The sequence below is a fragment of the Lepidochelys kempii genome, chromosome 3 (assembly GCF_965140265.1).
Source record: "Lepidochelys kempii isolate rLepKem1 chromosome 3, rLepKem1.hap2, whole genome shotgun sequence".
Classification (NCBI taxonomy): Eukaryota; Metazoa; Chordata; order Testudines; family Cheloniidae; genus Lepidochelys; species Lepidochelys kempii.
The window spans coordinates 146,141,188-146,163,141 of record NC_133258.1 but is presented as its reverse complement, the minus strand read 5'-3'; the positions used below and the strand labels follow the sequence as shown (position 1 = coordinate 146,163,141).

The window sequence follows — 21,954 nt, the reverse complement described above, 5'->3', positions numbered from 1 at the left end:
TAATGTAGTCTCACACTCTACAAGGCAGCACAAATGGAGGGAGGAGACACAACATGGCAGTGGCTGCAAAATATTCCCTGGGGAAACTGAAGGTGATGATGAACCCACTCTATCACACTGGAGCGCACCACTCCCTCCACTTTCCAAAGTGCAGAAAGGGGGGATGTGCATGAGTGAGTGACACACCCTCACACAGTGCAGGGTGTGTGGGTGTGTGTGTGTGTGTGTGTGTGTGTGTGTGTGTGTGTGTGTGAGTGTGTGTGTGTGTGTGTGTGTGAGAGAGAGAGACACGTGCATTGCCCCTTTAAATACGCTGACCCCACTCTAAGTATACTGCCTTTTTAAGCAGATCAGCAAGTTGAGACAGCAGGTGTGACAGGAAGCTCCCTCTATCTTGAGCCCTGTCCTGTCCCCCCCTGTTCTGTGGAGATGGGTTACAGGAGCAGGGGGGCAGGCAGACACCCTGACATCAGCACCCCTCTTCCCCCCCATCCCCTGCACAGCAAGCAGGAGGCTCCTGGGAGCGGCTCCAAAGCAGAGGGCAGGAGCAGCACACGGCAGTCGGGGGAGGGATACCTGAACTGCCCAGCAATTGATAGCCTCCTGGGCGGCTGCTGCACAGGGAACTTAGGGCAGCTGACAGGGGGCTGCTGGTCCACCCTGGTTCCAAGCCCCCACCAGCTTGCTCCAATGGGCTGCTCTTTCTGCAAGCAGTGGACAAAGCAGACAGCTACCAAACAACGTTATAAGGGAGCATTGTGTAACTTTAAACGAGCGTGTTCTCTAACTGATCAGCGACGTAACAACGAGAAAACGTTAAGTTAGGAGTTACTGTACTATGTGTACAGAACTAAGGAATGATGAATAAACTAAAACTGGTCAAGGCTATGTTTAACCCCCGGAAATACTCTATATCCACACACTAGAAAAAGTTGCCAATGTTTAGCTGCATTATTCATCGTGGCTTTCAATGAGGTTAAATTAATGTTACCAAGAATTCTTGAACTCAATTCATATAGCAATTCAAAAATGACCTACAAAACCCTTAAAACATACAATGGAAATGAACTTTTTTTTTTTTTAAAGAAAAAAAGAAAAAAGTGTTAGAGAATTTTGGAGACACTTTCTTCACCTTTGCAACTTTATGGTTTGCTGCTGTCTCATGTGAGGTATTTTTTAAGCCGTCTTTCAGTTGTGTGATGAACAAGTCATATCCCTCTGTGCTGGAGACATCTACCTTCTCTATGCAAGCACATAACAGTTGCTGAGCCTAAAAACATGTGGAAAGAAACAAAATTAGTGTCTAGACACAGAAGCTACTATCCTGGAAAATTTAAGACCTGATGGATTCAGCAGCTAGATTGACTTCCGCAAAGATTTTAAGAAGTGATCCAGGTGGCATATACGGTTATTTCTGTACTTTTTTTTTTTAAATAAACTGCTGTGTGCTGAATGTCCCAAATAACTCGAGATAAGAATGAGATAGCAAATGTGTATTTCACTTGATTCTAAGGTCACACTAAAATCAGATCCAAATGACAACTTACATGATGCATTATGTATTCTGATGAAAACTAAAGATGAGCAATGATTAGCAACCTGATCCCAGTCACTTTTCCTTAGCAGCCCATTCCATGGATAAATCTCTACAGTAAAGCTTTTGCTGGAAGTAACCAGTTGCAAGCTGCCTGAGGAAGTATGACTGAAGACTAACAACATGTGGCGGACTAGCCACAAAAATAATTACAGCAACATGGCGCACCCAAAGTGGAAAGTTTTTGAAGACTAGCTCAATCACACCAGTCCTATCACCTGGATCTCCAGCCATATTCACCATCACCCCCCAAGCTTGAATCAGAAGTGCAAAAGGCAGCAGCCAAGAGCAGGCAACTATGTGCCTTTACAGCCATAGAAGCTTCTTTAGCCTTTGAGATCAGTGACAAACTGAACTGCTAATTTGGAGACGGAAGGGTAAATTAGTCACAAAAAAAAATCAATGATATTTTGAGAAGAAATAGACAAAGTGCTGGGCAATATGAGGCTCAAAACAATATGCTAGAAAGACTGCTCATGATTAACATTGCAATATTTTAAGAGTAGCAATACCACCAAGAAATGCACACAAATTTGAACAGCATAACCTTATTTTATCTCATTCTCCCTTGCTCCTAGTTCTCACCATTGTTACCTGCAGGTCTACAACTAGGTTTCCAGATATCAGAGGCAGGAAATGTATTTTTATTTGCAAAGCACATTGCACAATTCCTACAGTATGCTAACAGGCCACCTTCTGAGGAAGCGATTTTGTCAGATCTTTCATAGTTTGGAATTGGGAAAAACAAATATACTTCCCAATGCCATGTGCTAGCTTGCAGGCTGGTAGGTAACTGAAGATGATCATTTAAAAGGCGCACTCGTTCCCAATGGCACACACTGTGCCACCCACCTGGGGTGACTCCTGAGTTGCTGCCTACCAACCATTATTATGTACATTGTTTTCACTCCCCATAGAGCAGTAGACAACGGAAGCAAACCAATAAGAGTCTCCCAAGCTAAGGCTGCTCCTCAGAGGAAGAGCAAATTAAAATCCGCATGGCTCCTCACACTTCCTGAATCCTTCAGGAGACGAAAACTTAGTGTATTTCTCTAAACTCATCACAATGATGAGTTTAGAGAAAGAATATTTGGGAGAAAAGAAAGAGCAAAAAGCCTCATAATGTTGTCACATGCCTATTAGAGATGGGTACAAGATATAGAACCTGATTTGTAGACGTATCATACCAAAAGTTAATAAATGTAGAGTGCGAGACTGGTGAAAGTCTTGGACAACAATGGAATACGGAGCCAGGCATGGATGAAGGGACTCTTCCACCTGATCCAGTGCACTCTTCGGAACACCTGTTTAAAATTTCCTGGGACTCTCGGGGGATGGTGTTACCACCTCTAATAATGAAAGGTAACTATACCAGACTGTTGTTGCATTAAAATAGCATTCCCTGCTTTTTTCCTAGCAATAAGGCCCTAGACTACCTGAAGCTGTTCCTCCTGATCTCCAATTCCTTCCCAGACAATAGTCTTTAAAGAGAAGAGTCACTATCCAGACCAAAGAAAAGTATCCACTACCCACTGTTTTAGGTACAGGGATCTTCTTGCTGAAACTGACATGGCCATGGAACTGAATACTGTTTGTATCACATCATAGGTGACACAGCAAACAAGCAGAACCCAGGAAAGTAAGTGTGTTGGGCTAGTTAGAGTCCTCATATGTGGCCTTGACACCCGCCAACCTTTTGTAGTCACCCAGAAGGCATATAAGCTGCATATAATTGGCAATGGTAGCGGTAAGCCTGAAGACTTGGAAAGCTCTTTTCAGAGCTAACTATCAGCATGGGCTTTTTCCTGAGTAAAAATTATGGTCTTATGTTAACATGTTATCTAACATGTGCTAACATATTTTGCAAGAGTCTGGCTTTCCTCAACCAGCTTAGTATATGTTAGAAGTACACTGCATTGTCTACAATGGACTCTCTTAAAATAGGTTAGCTAACATGCAAACATCACACCTTAACTCCTAGTCTAGACAAGACCCCAGGAATCATACTTCCATCATGAGCTAGATGGGCAAGCTTCCTTCAAGTGATATGCAATTACCAGGTGGTGTTTACAACCACCTCTCAGGTAGGGAAAAATTAGTTGATTAATGGAGGCAACATGTTAGCCATTCATCCCTCTTTCCTTGTTTTTGAAATCCTAGAAGGCACATGATCTAAGGGCTCCATAGTCTGGGCAGTGGTTTCTGGAACGGGTAGCAGGAGCTGCTGCTTGGTTGACTACAACAGAGCAGGAAATGAGTCCCATTGTCTAGTGATTGGTGGACAGGTTTCTCTTCTGAAATGCCTCAGCTGGATAGCAGAAGCAGGACTGGCTATGTGCCCTTTTTGTTCCCAGATTTTAGCTTGGACTATACCCCATCAAGTTCTGGTGGAGGGTAATTACTGCTTTATGGTGATTTACATGATCCCATTAGGCATACAATCCTTTAATATTAAATTAACAACTCAGGACGGTTTCATTATCTCTAGTGTAGAGTCAGTATATACTAACAATTTAGAACTTACCTCTGTAACCGGCAATTCAAGTTGAACCACATCATCTTGCTTTGAAACAGGTGTTTGCAGAGCTGTGTCTAGCAGCAAGATGCCATTGAGGTCTTTCCTACATCCAACTGCATAATCATCCACAAAGATAACTTTATCCACAGCAGAAATATATTGACATTTCACCCGTCCACCTGGTTTAGCTGCATGGGAAAATACAGAAGAAAATGCTATTAAAAGAAGTAGAATTATTTATCACAATCCAGTCAAATGTTTTTTGGGACATGAGATAACTTACTGATTATTTAGCTAATTTTTTAATGTTGAAGGGGCAGTCCAGGACTAGTTTTTTTAATAGTTATATGATCAGATATCTTGAAGGCTATTGTGCCTTCTGGCAAAAGTCACTTTAAGATTAATGACATTGTTCATGTATTCTTGCCAAACAATTATCTATGACCATTTTAAGAGCTATAGTAAAAGCAGTCAATCAAGTCCGACTTTCAGTAAAAGTCTTAGTTTAGTTTTGCATGTATGTGGCAAACAGTTTGCATTCATTCCTTTAAGATGATGAGTACCTCTTCTTAACTGCAGGTCAAGTTAATAGTAGGAATTAAGCTGTATAGTGAACAGATAGATCAAGCTAAAAACCCAACAGCTGCTCAGTACTGCGGAGATGGGTGAAGCCTCTCCAAGGCCAAAGGGGACCACCAGATCACTAGTCTAACCTCTTGTATATCACACTTCACCAACAAAACCCAGCACCTGTACACCAAACTGAACAACCAAAATATGACTGCACACAGGAGACTACACTATTATGTTCCACAGGCACAGAATAGGTGCACCAATGCCTGAGGCCCCTGCAATGGCAGGGAATTAATTGAGATACACCCAGAAAATCCTAACTAGTGACCTACAGTCCATGCTGCAGAGAAAGGTGGAAAAAAAAAACCCACAGTCACTGCCAGCCTGACCTGGGGGAAATTTCCTTCCTGACCCCACATATGGTGATCAGTTAGATTTTGAGCAAGAACCAGCCAGCTAAGCACATGAGAGAGAATGCTCCATGCCCCCTCAGAGACCTGGTCCTCAATGTCCCATCTCCAGCTGTGGCCATCCCTGATGCGTTAGAGGAAGGAGACAAAAAATACAGTAGGGGGGACCCCTTCCTGACCCCCTCCTTTCCATCTAGAAGGAAAGGCAAGGGACTAAAGCCAATCTAATTAGTCCCAGTTAGACAAGATACCATAATCTGTACTCATGTATAGTCATCCTGATATTTTCTTCCAAGAGAGGAAAAATTTCAAATGAGGACTTAAACGTACCACTTCTAAAACATTTAAAGACATTTCAACAACAAAGGTGTGCAAGACAGTAAAACTGCCATCTCTACAGCGCTCTCTTTTCATGTGTAACAGAACAATTAGAAGCCATTCAGCCTCAGCAGAACTTGATAGTCCAGATCCCATCAACTTCTGAGTAGTTTCAATTATTTTTACCAATACGTATCATTTTACATTTATGCAAGGTAACGTATATTGCCCCCATCTTCTTACACTTCAGATTAATTTTAAATATCTCACAGTCCTCCAGAGTTTTCAGTAACGGTCATCCACCACAACTTCAGAACCTCCTGTATACTTCCTCCTCCAAATAATAAATGAGCTAATCCATTACTAACCTGAAAACTAGGGCTTTGGAGCTGTACTCCGGCTCTGCTCCAGGCAAAAACCTGCTGCTCCACGCTCCAGCTCCGGGCTCCGCTCAAAAGCCCTGCTGAAAACTACCCTTCTATTTATAATCTGACTATGGCTTCACCTTCGCACCTATGGTTTCTCCCTCAAACGCCAAGTGATCTACATAAAACCTACAGTTCTGAAGTCATACATAGTCTGAAATAGTTGTGACCGGTGCCCTCATCCACTAAAATTTTGGTATCAAGGACCCCTACACTCCCTGGTTTCCTTAGAGAAGTTTGTCAGTCAAAGTACTGCCTTTGCAGATCCTTGCTGAGAGGGGCATGTGCCCCACCTCAGGAAGCACTGAATCATATAGGAGTTATAAAGCCTTAGTTCTAGCTGACCTAAAAAGGAGAGGACACTTTAAATGGAAAATCAAACATTTGCAAACTATACTCTTAACAACATGCTTGAGTTCCTCAGAGAGAAATGTCTATGGACAAATACAACTGCAGCCAAAGAAAATAAATCATTCTATAGAAAAAACTCATTTCTACGGACAGTAGCAAAAGTATTAAAATGTAAATTCCACTTATTTAAGCTTATAATTCATTGTCTCAAGGACTCATTGAAAATCATTTATCATGTTCAAAATTGACAAGTATTTGACATCTTCAAAATTATGCCATAAACTGCAAATATAGTTGTCTCCTCCATAGACTAACATGTACTATATAGTACTAGAGCAGGGGTGGGCAAACTTTTTGGCCGGATGGCCACATTGGGGTGCAAACTGTGTGGAGGGCCGGGTAGGGAAGGCTGTGCCCAGGGATGAGCCGCCAAAAACTTAACTGGTTCCCTCCTCACCCCACGAGGGGGTTGTGGCCCGCCTCTGCCCCCCGGGACCCCTGCCTCATCCAACCCCCAGCGTTCCTTGATGCCCCCCCCGGAACCCCTGCCCCCTCCACGCTCCTCCCCTGACTGCCCCCAGAACAGGGTAGGAGGGTCTTGTGGGCCACCGCAGTGGATGCCCACTCGCCCCTAAGAGCCAGAGGGTCCTGCCGGGGGGCGAGGTGGGGAGTCCCAGCGGTGCTTACCTGGGGCAGCTCCCGGGAAGCATCCAGCAGGTCCCTCTGGCTCCTAGGGGTGGGGTAGCGTAGCTGGGGGGCAGGGGGGAGCAGCCACTCCCCCCACTGATCACATCAAAAGTGATGCCTTAGGCACCAACTCTGTGGGTGCTCCGGGGCTGGAGCCCCATGGGGAAAATTTGGTGGGTGCAGAGCCCCCACCAGCAGCTCCTGGCCCCAGCTCACCTCCGCTCCGCCTCCTCCCCTGAACATGCTGCCCCGCCCTACTTCTCCACACCACCACCCCCACCCCCCACACCCCCCCCCCGGCTACCTGCAAATCAGCTTTTAGTGCGGGAAGCCAGGAAGAGCTGAGAAGCAGGCGGTGGCTTTGTGCTCAGGCCCAGGGAGGCAGAGGTGAGCTGGGGCGGGGAGCAGTTCCCCTGCGTGCCCCCCGGGTTACCTGCTGCAGCACGGGCGGCCCTCCTCACGCCCCCGCCCCCCCCCCTGAACATGCCACCTCGCTCTGCTTCTCAGCCCTCCCCGGCTTCCCACGCAAACAGCTGATTTGCAGGAAGCAGAGCTGGGGGGCCGCGTTCAGGGGCAGAGGTAGAGCGGAGGCTGGGCTTGGAGCTGCTGATGGATGCTCTGCACCCACCAAATTTTCCCCATGGGTGCTCCAGCCCTGGAGCACCCATGGAGTCGGCGCCTAAGGTGCCACGTTTGGCCAGTTGTTAAACTTAGAAGCCTTTTTAGAACTGGTTGTAGTGGTTCTAAAAGGACTTTAAATTTAACAACCGGTTCTAGCTCACCACTGGCTGTGCCTCCCCAAACAGCCTGGCCCCTGCCCCCATTCACCCCCCTCCCATTTCCCACCCCTTGACTGCCCCCCTCAGAACCCCCCACCCATCTGACCGCCCCCTATCATACAACCCCTGCTCCTGCTCCCCATCCCCTGACCGCCCCAAACCTCCTCCCCATCCAACTGCCCAGAGTGCTGCCCACGCGGCAGCATGGCTGCAGGGGAGGGGGAACAGCCCCACGGGCTGCATGTGGCCTGCGAGCCATAGTTTGCACACCTCTGTACTAGAGTCTTTTAGTTTAATAAAATAGTCTGGGCTAGAGACTTTTTCTATGAGATTATCAAGAGACTGTTTCCTTTATATTTGGATTCCTTCAATTTACTTTTGCAGAAAAGCTTTTGCTGTCAAAGGATGATCACCAAAAAACTCTACAAGGATATTTATGATTGCCACTTGGACTCTGTTTAATGTTTACAAACAGGAAAACTAGCCTACTTTCAGTTCCTAGAATTTGAATGAAATGGTTAAACAATGTCCCATATTCTACCTACACCTACAGAAGCAGATACTGCAATCAAAGACTGCTGAAGTTGCAAACCCAACTCTTAACAGCTGACTAATAACTTCCAATAGTTCAAAGGTTCAGCTCCAAGTTCTGAAGTGGACTGTGGTCTATATATGCTCTTGTGATAGCAGGACAGTCTAAAAATCAAGAATTTCAGTTTACAAATCACGGGTCCAGAAACAGGGTTTGGAAAAGTTTTAATTATCCTGGAATCATTTGAACTGGATCCTCCAAAATATTTCTAACCTTGGCAAATCATGGAACATGGAACACTACGAGCACTCATTCTAATTACCACCCTCCATTCCACCCCCAATCACTAGTAGTTCATGGAACACTTTCTTTATGCTCTTGGCATTGACATGGCTCATTTTTTCCTACACATCCCTGGCTTACAAGAGTAGGCAAAACAAGAATCAAGCCTTCGTTCTACAGTCGTTAGGCAAACTGGTGTTCTGCTGGCAGAGTGATAGTCCAAACCAACAGTACTTGTACTCCCAAGAAATATAGAAAAATTGAATCCAGTTACAGATCCATTCCCAAATCAACAGTAAATTGGGGATGACAGGAGAAAGTATTGCAGCACGTGTGCAGCAGAGGGGAAAGCAAAACCCACTCCAGCAGCCAAAGAATGGAAAACGCACAGCGCCTTCCATATGAGAAGTGAAGCATACTGAAAAGAGCAGTGTCCAAACTGAGGGGCAGATTTTGTTGTCTGTGGTTGAATCTCTTCTCCTGTACAGAGGAGGGTGGTCCCTGCTTATGGTCAACATCGGACTTAAGATGACCAAGAGCAAACTTTTTGCCTGTGGCAAGCATCAGAGAGCAAATAGCGTGTAGATTCATCATGCAATTCTGTCCCCTTAGAGATTAACTCATCCCTCCCGCCCCCCCCCAAGACTCCTACTTCAATCAAAGTCTAGGTTAGACAGTAAAAAGTGATTTCAGTATTTTTATTTTTGTTGTTCTGTAAGCAGATCTGTGCCACATTCACTTTCCTTCCTGACTAAAATATGCTGCTTCAATTGTTGTAAAATTGGAGTGTCAATATCGGAATTTCCATACTGGATCAAAACAGTGATCCATCTAATAGAGTATTCTGTCACCCATAGCAGCCAGTACCAGTGAATCAGAGGAAGGTCCAAAAACCCCAGTGAGTAAATAAGGAGTAACCTGTTCATAAGGGAAGTTTTTTACAAACCCTCTCACTTACAGGACAGTTTATAACCATTCCACTTTTTAAAAATGTTATCTAATGCTCTTGTTGTCATTACAGAGAAGTGAGATCCTCTTTGAAATTGCACTTGTTTCTAGCTGAATTTTGCACCCTGTTCAACATCCCAAAACGAGTCAGACCAGCTTGAAAATTGGTAGGTCAAGTCAGAGTCCAGGGTGGAGCCTGTGGCAAAAACCTGAAGTTATTTTAACAAAAAGTGCTAGAGATAGAGTACTCTAAAAACTGAACTGTTTTCAAAAATTACACAAGTTTAATACTTCTATTCACACCAAGGAAACACATGAATCTTAATAGTGAATGCTCTTTGCCAAGATCTAGTGCAGTGGTACCTAAACTTTTCCCACTGTGCCCCTCCTTACCAGTAACGGAATCTGTCCACACCCCCCACTCCACTACTGCACAATTGGCTCAGCAGAGGAGCTTGCGCTGAAGGCAAAGCTGGGGGCAGAAATGGGGATGGGGGAAAGCTGGGCTTAGAGGTAGAGCTGGCCTGGAGGCAAAGCAGGGGTCTGGCTGGGACTGCAGCTGGGCTTGGGGGCAGGGTGAGGCTAGGTGGCACTCTCTCCCCTCCCCATGAGGGCTAGCTTGGGCCTTGCCACATGCCCCTGCAAACACTGCTCCATACCCTCCTAGAGGGGCACACCCCACAGTTTGGGGACCACTGATCTAGTGCATGGTAAGTACCAAAACAATGCCCATAACTTCAAATATAGATGTTATTAGGCCTTTAATTTGGAACTGCAAAGTAACATTACAAAATGCTAGAAATCTTTTCAAATCACTGGCACAACTCCCCTTTCAGAACAGGAAGGCATGGTGAAAACAGGCAAAATATAGTTGCTTGCTTCAAAATACCCTTTAACCTATGGTAGTTGCATTATGCTGGAAGCCCACAAGCTTCAGCTATTCCATTGACTAGTGTTCATAAAGTTGTGCATGTCAATGGAGTTATTCACAGGGGAGAAAGCCCCAGACCTAAGGAAGGGTTCAAATGCAGAGAGCCTTCCTCTCAAAGCTGCCAAGAAGCTGGAGGATAGAAACAAACATTCCTTCCCCCTTCCAACTGCCAAGTATGAGTGGGGAGCTTCAAATTTAAGAGACATTATTATTGGGAGACTGCCCCCGTGTTAGGGAACAGAGCAACGAAAGACTAAGGAACTAAGCTGTGCACTAAGCTGTGCGGATCTACAATAAGCAGAACTAGGTCCAGAACTTCAGGATGAGAAAGGAGGCTTTTCTGTACCTCTATGGGAAGCTAGCTGACATTGCAATACCAAACCATGAAACTGAGTGTTCCCCTCAACAGGGACAACCCATTTGGGGTCAGGAAGCCCAGAGAGTGCGCTGTTGTGGTGTAGGTTTGCAGGTCATCGTATGGTGTATATGATTAAGATAGCAAGTGTGCCAGAGATCATACAGCTGAGCTGCCCAAACCGAGAGCCATTGATGGAACCACATCCCCATTCTGGGCCTCTCATTTGGTCACAATTTTGGATCCCACCCAGTCATACTCAGACAGCTTCTGTGGATGACATGCTGAGCACTTCCAGCTTGACTGGCAGCAGTGTCTCATGAACCTGAGGGAATGAAAAGTCCTGGCTGTTATTAGGGAGACTGACCAGGCAATGGGCTTTGCAAATGCCACTAGTGGAACAAGTGCTGGCAGAGTAGAGGAACTAGTGGACAATTCTGCCCTCATGTGAGGCTATATCCAGCCCTTTACAAATGCTAACTGTGATATTTGTAAGAACCTGCAAAACTCTCTCTGCCCACAAATCTGTACATTATGTTTCACAATAAAGAGCTGAAGACCTACTGCAAACGATCCCTTACACACACTCCCTCCTCCTGCTAAAATGGACAGGCTGCCATGTCCCCTGCTAGTTAGGATAATGGATATCTATTAGGGCTGTCAAGCAATTAAAAAAATTAAGCGCTATTAATCACACTGTTAAACAATAATAGAAAACAGTTTAAATATTTTTGGGTGTTTTCTATATTTTTAAATATATTGATTTCCATTACAACACAGAATACAAAGTTTACAGTGCTCACTTTATATTTATTTGTTACAAATATTTGTGCTATAAAGAAACAAAGGAAATCGTATTTTTCAGTTCACCTCAAACATATACTGTAGTTCTAGCTCTTTATCATGAAAGTTGAATTTACAAATGTAGAATTATGTACAAAAAAACTGCACTCAAACAATGTAAAACTTTAGAGCCTACAAACAAGTCCACTCAGTCCTACTTCTTGTTCAGTCAGACAAAAGTTTGTTTACATTTGCAGGAGATAATGCTGCCCACTTCTTGTTTACAATGTTACCTAAAGTGAGAACAGGTGTTCACATGGCACTGTTGTAGCTGGCACTGCAAGATATTTATGTGCCAGATGTGTTAAAGATTCATATTTCCTTTCGCTTCAACCACCATTCTAGAGGACATGCGTCCATGCTAATGAGGGGATTCTACTCAACAATCCAAAGCAGTGCAGACCAACGCATGTTCACTTTCATCATCTGAATCAGACGCCACCAGCAGAAAGTTGATCCTCTTTTTTGTTTTTTTCTAGTTCGGGTTCTGTAGTTTCCACATTGGACTGTTGCTCTTTTAAGACTTCTGAAAGTATCCTCCACACCTCATCCCTCTCAGATTTTGGAAGGTACTTCAGATTCTTCAACCTTAGGTCAAGTGCTGTAGCTATCTTTAGCCATCTCACAATGGTACCTTCTTTGCATTTTGTCAAATCTGCAGTGAAAGTCTTCTTAAAACGAACATGTGCTAGGCCATCATCTGAGACTGCTATAACATGAAATAGATAGCAGAATGCAGATAAAACAGAACAGGAAACATACTCTACAGGAATTCAGTCACAAATTTAATTAACACATTTTTTTAACAAGCGTCATCAGTATGGAAGCATGTCCTCTGGAACGGTGGCTGAAGCATAAAGGGGCATACGAATGTTTAGCATAAATGGCACGTAAATACCTTGCCATGCTGGCTACAAAAACGCCATGAGAACGCCTGTTCTCACTTTCAGGTGGCATTGTAAATAAGTAGTCAGCAGCATTATCTCCCATAAATGTAAACAAATGTTTGTCTTAGTGATTGGCTGAATGAGAAGTAGGACTGAGTGGACTTGTAGGCTCTAAAGTTTTAAACGGTTTTGTTTTTGAGTGTAGTTACATACAGAGTGGATAAAAATAAATTGTTTTTTAAAAAAATATATTGGATTTTTTTATTTAAATCGGATTTTTTTGATAAAAACGCTTTGAGGAAAAAACCCTCTCTCATCATAGAATAGGGATTATAAATTCTATAGTATGAGACAATAGATTCATGTAATGTTTAAAAAAAGTTCTGTAAATGAGTTCCAATAGTTCATGGATTAGGGACCCAATCTTATGGGGTTCCAGGGGCTTCTGTACAGATTATTTAGGTTAAACTTTCTATCTACCCAATGGGACTCAGTACTCAGTCTAGAAGATACCATCAGAGATGCTTAGTTTTGCAGTTCTCAAACTGTGGATTTGTGTCTCCGGAGGTATCATGCTTGTTAACAGCAAAAATGTTTTTAAATAGATAAAAATAAACAAATATATAGAGGTGAGAAACAACAGACCTCAACCCTATTGTCCCTCTGCAGATTTGTGTACAAGAAGTCAATCCCTTACCTCTCTCTAAAAGTGCAAAGTTTCAAAAAGTTCAATGAATAATAGATTGTTGGGGGCGAAACAGATCTGGACAAGGAGAAAAAGTCTGAGATAAATGTGAGAAGGGAGGGACAGGCAGTAGAAACAAAAGTGAAACTGTTTGAGCAGCATATTCCAGAAGTCTGAAGCTCTGAGTGTAGCCTTCATTGATTTGAGATCTACAATACCATTCTCTCACTATAAGGGAAAACCTATAATGGTGGCAGGCCGTAGGAGAAACCCAATTTGGGAATAAGAACCATTCAAGAAATAATATGTTTGAAAGAAAGTCACACCAGTGAACCGGGTGGAAGTCACTTAAGCACTTGGATTCAGAGACTGTTGAAGTGATAATCTCACTTTTAACAGCAGTAGCTTCTTCTGCTGGTGTAGAAAGAATATTTTCTTCCTTTGGACTAATTCATTCAAAATTGAGAAATCGTTTGGGACCTGAAAAAGCAGGAAAGCTTGTTTTTCTTTTCCAGATTATGAACACACAGGAAAATGAAGGTGAAGACAACCGAGTTAGCTGCATAAGCCAATATTTTAAGTTTCTCATATTGACCTGGCTGACAGTCTATTTAATTTTTGTTTTTTTAATATTTCATTTAATTATTTTAGTTAAAACAATTTAAACAAAAACAAACCTGATTTTAAAAAACTTGAATGTTTAACTAAAAATTCATATGCTTGTTTTGTTAAATTATATGTTTGCTACTGAAGAAAAAAATCCAGAATACATAACGTTGTTGTTTTAGTTAAACAAAACAATTTAAAATGTCTGTCTGGTGATGTACTTCTCCTAATACAGCATGGCAAGAAAATCCTCCAAATACGAACGATTAACCTGTTGAACTGGAGATAGTTCACCTCCCAATGACTTCATAAACATCTGCTTCAATTACCTTTGGTAAATGAAATCAAACAATCATTCATTTTTTGATATAGCTGTAAAACTAGTCTGAAAAGTTTTCAGAATAAATCACTTTAAAAATATATAGTGTGTACCTTCTAAAAATGAAACCTACATCAATCTCTGAGTTGTGAGTAATATGTATTAAGGTTATAACAACCAACAAGAATGCACTTTTATGTAGAAATCCATGATTAAATTGAGTCTTCCTAACTAGTGATTTAAATCAAATCCACCTTGGTTACGTTAAAAAAAAAATTTTTTAAAAAAAAAATCTACATTTGTAACTTGCACTTTCACGATAAAGAGACTGCATGACGGTATTGTATGAGGTGAATTGAAAAATACTATTTCTTTTATTTCTCATTTTTACAGTGCAAATATTTGTAATAAAAATATTATAAGGTGAGCACTGCACACTTTGTATTCTGAATTGTAATTAAAATCAATATATTTGAAAAATGTAGAAAAACACCCAAAAATATTTAATAAATTTCAATTGGTATTCTATTATTTAACAGTGCAATTAAAACTGCGATTAATCCCAATTAATTTTTAATCGCGATTAATTTGACAGTTAATCGCATGAGTTAACTGCGATCAATCAGCAGCCCTAATATCTATCCTAAAGGGATCCTGAAATCCCAGCAACAGATTGGGCATCTCGTTTGCCTCCTTGTAAACCCCATGATCCACCTAGCAGATGGAGATGCTGCTTTCCTTTTATCACCACCCCTTAGCCATCCTCTCTTCACCCCCATCAGTTACATCACAAGCAGCCTCCATGTCATGTAGCGCAGCAAGTGCACAGGATTTGGTCCAGTCCCTTAATGATTAAATTTTACACCTGAAAATAGACCCATGTTTTTTCTTTGCCTTTTTGCACAGAATCTTTAGTGGGATTTTCAAAAAGTACCTAAAGGCACTTAGGTGCACAAGTTCCACTGATACTCAATGGGGCTTATGCAACTAAATCCTTAAGTGATTTTGAAAAATATCCCATTAAGTCCTTACCTTGTCAAGGCATGGCTTGGCAGTCCTGAATATGGTTACTCACATACCTGGGTTTTGCATATGCTCCAGTTCAACTGGCCCTGGATCTTTTCCTCTGCCCAAATCGAACCATGAGTCAAACATCAGCTTGAGACCAGCTGACAACATGATGGTTTATGTCTAGACATGTCACCAAGTTAAGGCTGCAACACAAGTGGTGAAAGATGTGGCATCAGAAGATCTTGTTCACTGTAGGTATAGCTTGCAAGTGAGCTATTGGGGCTATTACACCAGCAGTCTCGACCCATATTAGAGACTAAGGTGCACGTGGTGGTTAGCCTTACTTGAAATAAATCTAATCCAAACAATGGTTGTAATGCATGTGCAACACTAGAAGTATGAGCGGACATGAGGAGTGTTATAGGCATTTTAGAGGGACTACAGTCATTACATTTAGGGGAAGATACCAAATGTCTCTAGTGTAGATAAGGCCAGAAAAACATTTTTGATTTACATTTGGTTCACATAGGCAAGGTTGGTCTCCAAAACCATGCGAATTAGATACTTTTGCCTCCAATGAAAACTCAACGTGAAGCACCATTTTGTTGCTTAGACACTATCCCTTGCCCAAGTTACACATTGGTTTTTGCCAGTATCACAGCTACAGCTACCTCTTTAGAAGAGCTTTTAACAAAAGTAAGAGGTGTTAAACCTTGCGTAAAGGCCAGATACACGTTTCATTAACTTGTTTTGGACCTACCTAAATTCTCTAGAGTGGCTGTAACTGGGGAAAGTATTTACCCATTTTTCCCCTAGTTTAAGTTGAGAGCACAGAATAGCTACCTTCATTTAGAAGCATGACAGTGTTTAACTGGAGGATAAATGAACTCAGAGTTTTGAGAGTGTTTTTGAATCCTTCAGAATGAAAGGCAAATCAGAAGTACATCATTTATTTGCTACATTTTGTTTCAAGTTAAGGTAGTTCTCTGTACAAAAATATTATAATATGTTGACTGTCGTGGTTTAATTTAATTCCAGTTACATGGTCCTAAATGTATTTACTTTAACAGTGGCATAATGGAGTTGTAAGTTTATTTTACCAGTTAAATATAAATAATATCCTTTTCATTTAATTTTTTAAACTTCCAACTAAACACATGTAAATTAGGCAAGCAAAGTTCTATTCCTTCTTGTGCATCATCCTTGTCAGCCATAAAAAATAATAATTTACCTTGCAATAACTGTGGTTCTTCGAGATGGTTGTCCATATGGATTCCACTTTTGATGCAGACATACCCCCAGGCATGCAAGATCTAGCCCTCTTTCCAGCTAGCAGTGTCGATTAGAATCACATCTGTGCCCTGGACATCCTCTTGGCTCACACAACCCCCAAAGGCATAAAGGGAAGAGCAGGGACAACTGTCCCTCAGTTTCTTTGAGTGTACAAAATCCTGTTGCTATGGGACTCCATTGACGCAAGGAAGGATGGCACGTTGGGGATTCCATATGGACAACACATCTCAGAGATCCACAATCCCTGGAAGGTAAGTAACTGTTTCTCCTTCTTGGTATGATTGTCCATGTGGATTCCACTTCTGGTGACTAGCAAGCAGTGACCTGAGTCAGGAAGTGACTGCTAGGAGTGCTATTTAAAACAAGGATTGCAGGGCAGCTCTATTTAAGTGAGCATCTGTTCTTCAAGCCTCAACTGAGGAATAGTGGTGGGTAAAGTGTGGACTGATCACCATTTAACGCTGTCCTGCTAATTTCTGGAGTAGAGATGACACTTAGAGAAGGCATAGAAACTTCCTGAGCCCAAGTGGAATGGGCTCTAAGGAGCAAATGTGAATGCAAAATAGCTCTCTTGTAACAGGATCTATAGTTAGATACCTATTTGGACAACTTTTACCCTATCTGCAAAGGCTAAAAACAGCCTTGGGAAACTTCTGGAGGGCCTTGTCTCATCCAGGATATGCAGTTTGGCTTTCCCTCTGATTTGAGTGGGGCTTGGAAAGAAAACTGGGAGGCTGATCAACTGATTCAAATGAAAATTGTTCACATTTTAGTCAGGAAATGGGGGGGGGGGTCCTAAAAGTCACCTTATCTTTATGGAATACCCCATAGAGTGAACCAACCATAATGTCCCCTACCTGCTAAGCTGATGTTCTGACCACTAAAATGGCGTTCTTTTTACTCGTCTATGAAGACTGGGGGCTCAAAATTAGGTCCCATTAGGTCACTTAACACCATGTTGAGGCCCCAAAAAAGAAAGGGATCCCAGACAGAGGGAAACGTGGTTGATTCCTTGAGGGTCTCATTCAAGAGTAGCATGCGAAAATATAGTAGGACTGACTTGGAGAATGATGTGAAGATACTACACGCAAGCTTACACTTACAGAGCTGATGGATAGTCTGAAAGGTTTTACAATAGCAGATAATCCTGAACAGCAGAAATAGGGGTTCCAAAGAAGACAGGTGATGCTTTGCTGCTCAAATAGAAAACCTCTTCTATTCTGCTGCACAAGTCAGTCTAGTAGAGGTTTTTCTGCTACATGCTAAAACATTCTGCACTTCAGCAAAAACAATTTATTTCAACGGCAGTTAACCAGCCACCACCCAGTCTGTCAGACATAATACTGAAACTGGGTGCAATATCCGACCTCTATTGTGCTAAACCAGGTCCGGTAGAACAAGTAATGTGATCAAAGACTGTGTTGACAGGTTCACCAGATCCAAATGCCAGAACTGTCTGGCCCCAGAGATGCTTGGCCAGTTCCAACAATCCCTCACTAATAGGCATGGAGGAGTGCAAAATTTGTAATTTGTGCAATTTTTCTTGCAGTATTTCCACCAAAATCTCCAAAACATCTATCATGCCTCATGAGATGGAAGATCAATTGACCTTCCATCTCCTACTAGTGTTCTTGCTCACCCTCATGCTCCTGCTGGTGCAGACTGAAAGACAGTACCAAATGACCCTCAGAAACAGACGTATGATGTCTTATAGTGGAGGCAAGTGAAGAGTGGTGGAGGAAGTTTTCCTAACTGGTTGCACATTAAGTTCAATACAGTCAATAGGGCAATCTCTGGATTCTCTTCCAGACCAAAACAGTTAACAATAGGGTGAGTGAGGGGCAGCAGACACCTCCCTGATATGTTCATAAGGAGAAGAAGAAAATGAAAATACTTCTTCCAGGGGAGTGGGGAGAGCTATCCTATCTGTTGTCAAAGGGCATTCTCAAATCCTACCCACAATCTGAACAGGATCACTCACTGGGACCAAGGCAACAGCACTTCTAAAAAGGACAGGTTAGAACAGTGGACGAGAAGAGCAATGGGGACTCTGGTTGTGTGGTCACAAAGATCCCTCAGTACTGAGAACACCTTGGGTACTGAAAAAGTCCATGCACGAGATCAGCATCATAGGCACAGAGGTTATCAATACCAAGAGCACTGGTACCAGGGGAAATGAAGACCGCAGTTTCTGGTGATACTGTGTGTGCTTGGTAACCAGCCAGTGCTGATGCATCAAAAGGACCTGCTCTGGGCAGTGAACTGCCTTTCAGAAGAGGAGAATAAGCAGAAACAGAGACATGATGGATCTTGTGTCTCATTCTACTAGACGCCAGAGAGGGTGACCTATGCCTACACTCATGCTGGAACCAACATACCTTCCGACACTTCTTTGATGACAACAGAGGGCGGGGGTGAGCTCTGCCATGGTCAGTAGTCAAGGGGTTCAATCTCCTGAAAAGCGAACCTGGTAGTTGATGGTAGAGTTCTAGTTCACAGGAGCACTAGTCAAAAGTGACTGTTCAGGCTTGGCAGAATCTTTTGCCTCAGGCTCTGAAAAGGGACGCACCTTGCTTTGTGCGTCCTCTTGGAGAAGGAGAGATATATCCAGTACCTTTCAGGGATGGGTCCCTTTGCAAGGCAAAGAACGCACCTAGAGTGCCCAGCACCGTGTGGGATAGTAACCCCACAAAAGGGGCAAGTTTTAAATCCCAAGGATTTTGTTTCAGCCACTATGGCTGAGGTCCTGATATAATATATTTAGGAGATCTCTCTTCTAAGAGCTTTTTGTCAAACTTTTGTCAGAGCTTTTTGTTGTAAACAACAAATATTGTTAATTTATATTACCATAGCACCTATGGACCCTAGTAATAGGCCAAGATCGCACCATGCTAGGTGCTATACAAACAGAGCAAAAAACATTTACCACTACCTATCCTAACAAGATTTTTACAGTGCACGTAGTAAGGGGACACTGCAGAGGTTCCATCTCTCTGTTATAGGAAGTAAGAAGGAACTAAGGCCATTTGGGTCCACTCTATCCTTTATACCCCCAGGCAAGGTGGCACAAGGACATCCAAGGAATAGGTGCATTCCCAACAGGCAGTGTTAGCCAAAAAGAATCTGCTCTCAGATATATGCATGCCGGAAATGGAATACATGTTGACAATTATTCAAAAAAGAACAAAGGTTCTCCAGGCCAAACTAAGCACTCAGTGGAAACTTTGCAATTGTGTTGCCACTGATGGATCATCATAGATGAAACTTTGATACTTAGTAAATGAGAGACTTCAGAATGGAGACCATTTCAGAATTATATATTTTAACGTATGAAAGAAAATTGTGTACAGATTTCTAACCTTTGCTCACTTGCAAAGTTCAATCTCATAATTTAACTGCTAATATTCAATGAGAAAGTGTATTTATTACCCAAGCCTAACTGGCAAAATTTGTGAGAAATCAGCACAGGCCCTGACTTTACTAAGCTATATCCTGTGTACTGCCATCAATACTTCCTTCTTTTGAGATTTTGGTGACCACTACCAATGGAAGTCCTCTTAATAAAGTCCAGCTACATAATATTAAAATCAATAGAGAAAGCAGGAGTATAGTAACATATTAGAATTAGATTTTTGTATATTAAAGATTTTCCCCAAACTATGAAATCCTGTCAGAATATTCTATTCTACTGGTGTTTGAAAGATAATTCATGAACTGGGAAATTGATCTAATCCTCATACATGGAACTTATTTTCCAACTATCAGTTTCCTAATCAGGACAGAAGAAAAAGTGGATAATTATTACAGTAAGTGTTGAACTCTTATGCCCACAGATGCAGTGAATAGCAAGAACTTTTTAACATAACAGTAAAAACATTATTGTTGTCACCAATGAGAATCAAGGAGCACAGAAGCCCTCAGGAAAACCTCAGAAGGGTTTTTGAATCTGAAGTCATTTGATATTAAAGTTGATTTGGAACAGAAGTCAAACATTACCTCTCAACCTAAAATAAATTTCAATCAACATGATCTATATCATAAACTTAATATCTGGATTTATAAAGTTTAGATCAAGACTCAATTAGCACCACACAGTAACTGGCATCTTCATCAGTAAAGATTAAAGTAAAGCCCTATACAGTCTAGCGGGTTGGTACTAATAACTGGCAACCTTCACTGTGCACTACTATTACTTACAAAGCAACAACTAAATTAGTATAAAAACAAAATCAAGGCCACTCCAACACATAATCCACTTTGTTTCGCAACTGTTTAGCTTTATTCCTTGAATAACTCTAATACAGATGCTCCACTGGCACCTCATCAGTTATCGGTCTGTATTTTATTTTTCAAGAACAAGGAAGTCTTAGTGCTGGCCACGGCGCTGCCCCTGCCCATAAGCCTCTGAGGAAAGCAACAATTTATCAGGTTTGATCAACAGAGGCAGGAAAGCTCAGGAGAGCCCCAAAAGACCGAAAACACCGAGCGGAGCCCAGCCCCGCCTGCCCGCCCACGCGCAACCCCCTCACCCCCGTTCTCACCGGTTTTTAACCGGGCAGCGGCCCGTCTCGGCGGGGATCCCCAGGCTCCTCAGATACGGGAGCAAGACCAGGACCGGTCCTGAGGAGGCGTCTCCCAGCCGCAAACCCGGGTTACCCCCAGGCACAGGGGAACCGGGGCCCTAGGAATCAACCGAAACAGGCGCCGCACCACCCCCGCCCCTCAGCCGGGCGGCGGAGCAACCAGGGGGAAAAAAAAAAGATGCCGGCAGCCGGCCCATCACAGCGCCCTGCCCATCTGCCACCGGGCCCGACTCCCCAGCCCAGCGCCAGCTGTTCCACGGCCACCTCCCGCCCCAGACTCTTCCCAGCAGGGCCTGGCTCTCACGGAGCCCCTACCCCACGAGCCGGAGCCCGGGCCGGCTCCTCCGCCGTCGCCACCCCACGGGCCGGGCCTTACCGCTGAGCGCCGAGGCCTGCAGCGTGGCCCCCGAGGTACCGTCGATGACTTTGATGGCGCCGCGGGCGGTCACGGCCAGGATGGCGTTGAGAGCCGGGTGGTAGCAGAGGCTACAGAGCCCGTCGGCGTCGCAGCGCAGGCAGCCGTCCCGCAGCAGCAGCCACTCGCAGGGGCCCGGCGCAGCGGAGACCGATCCAGGGCCAGCGGCCGCCGCCGAGGAGCATGAGGCCCCCGCAGCCGCCGCAGCAGCCATCTTCCCGGCTGCTGCCACCGCTCAGGACAACAGGCCCGGGGAGCCGCTCAGTGACAGTCCCAGCGGCCGCCACCAGTCACCATCCGGGTCCGGGGAGAGGGGGAAAGAGAGAGCGCCGGCGCGAGCAGGAAGTGACGCGTCCCACGCCGGATACGGAACTGACGGCCCGGGTGAGAGCCCTGAGGTGAAAGAGGAAAAAGCAAGAGCGCAGTTGCCAACGGCTAAGGAAGCGGGGGGGAGGGGCCCGGCGTGCGTCACCGCCCTGTTGCTGGGGAGACTCCGCCCCCGACCGGCAATTCCCCTTCGCGGCAGCCTCCGCCATGCCGGCTCCTGGAGGGCTGTGGCCGAAGTGCGAAGGGGACAGGTCACCCGCCACTTCTGTGGCTGATGTCACA

At 43.7% G+C, this 21,954-nt stretch overlaps 1 protein-coding gene across 1 annotated transcript in view; it reads right to left on the bottom strand.

Moving 5' to 3' along the window:
- Positions 1–21,642, bottom strand: part of BIRC6 (baculoviral IAP repeat containing 6) — a 320,140-nt gene extending 298,498 nt beyond the window's left edge. Inside the window, 5 exon segments of the mRNA XM_073338417.1 lie at positions 1,133–1,270; positions 4,119–4,300; positions 21,307–21,568; positions 21,570–21,624; positions 21,626–21,642. Of these exon segments, the coding sequence (XP_073194518.1) occupies positions 1,133–1,270; positions 4,119–4,300; positions 21,307–21,568; positions 21,570–21,624; positions 21,626–21,642 (654 nt within the window).
- Between the last annotated feature and the right edge of the window lie 312 nt (positions 21,643–21,954).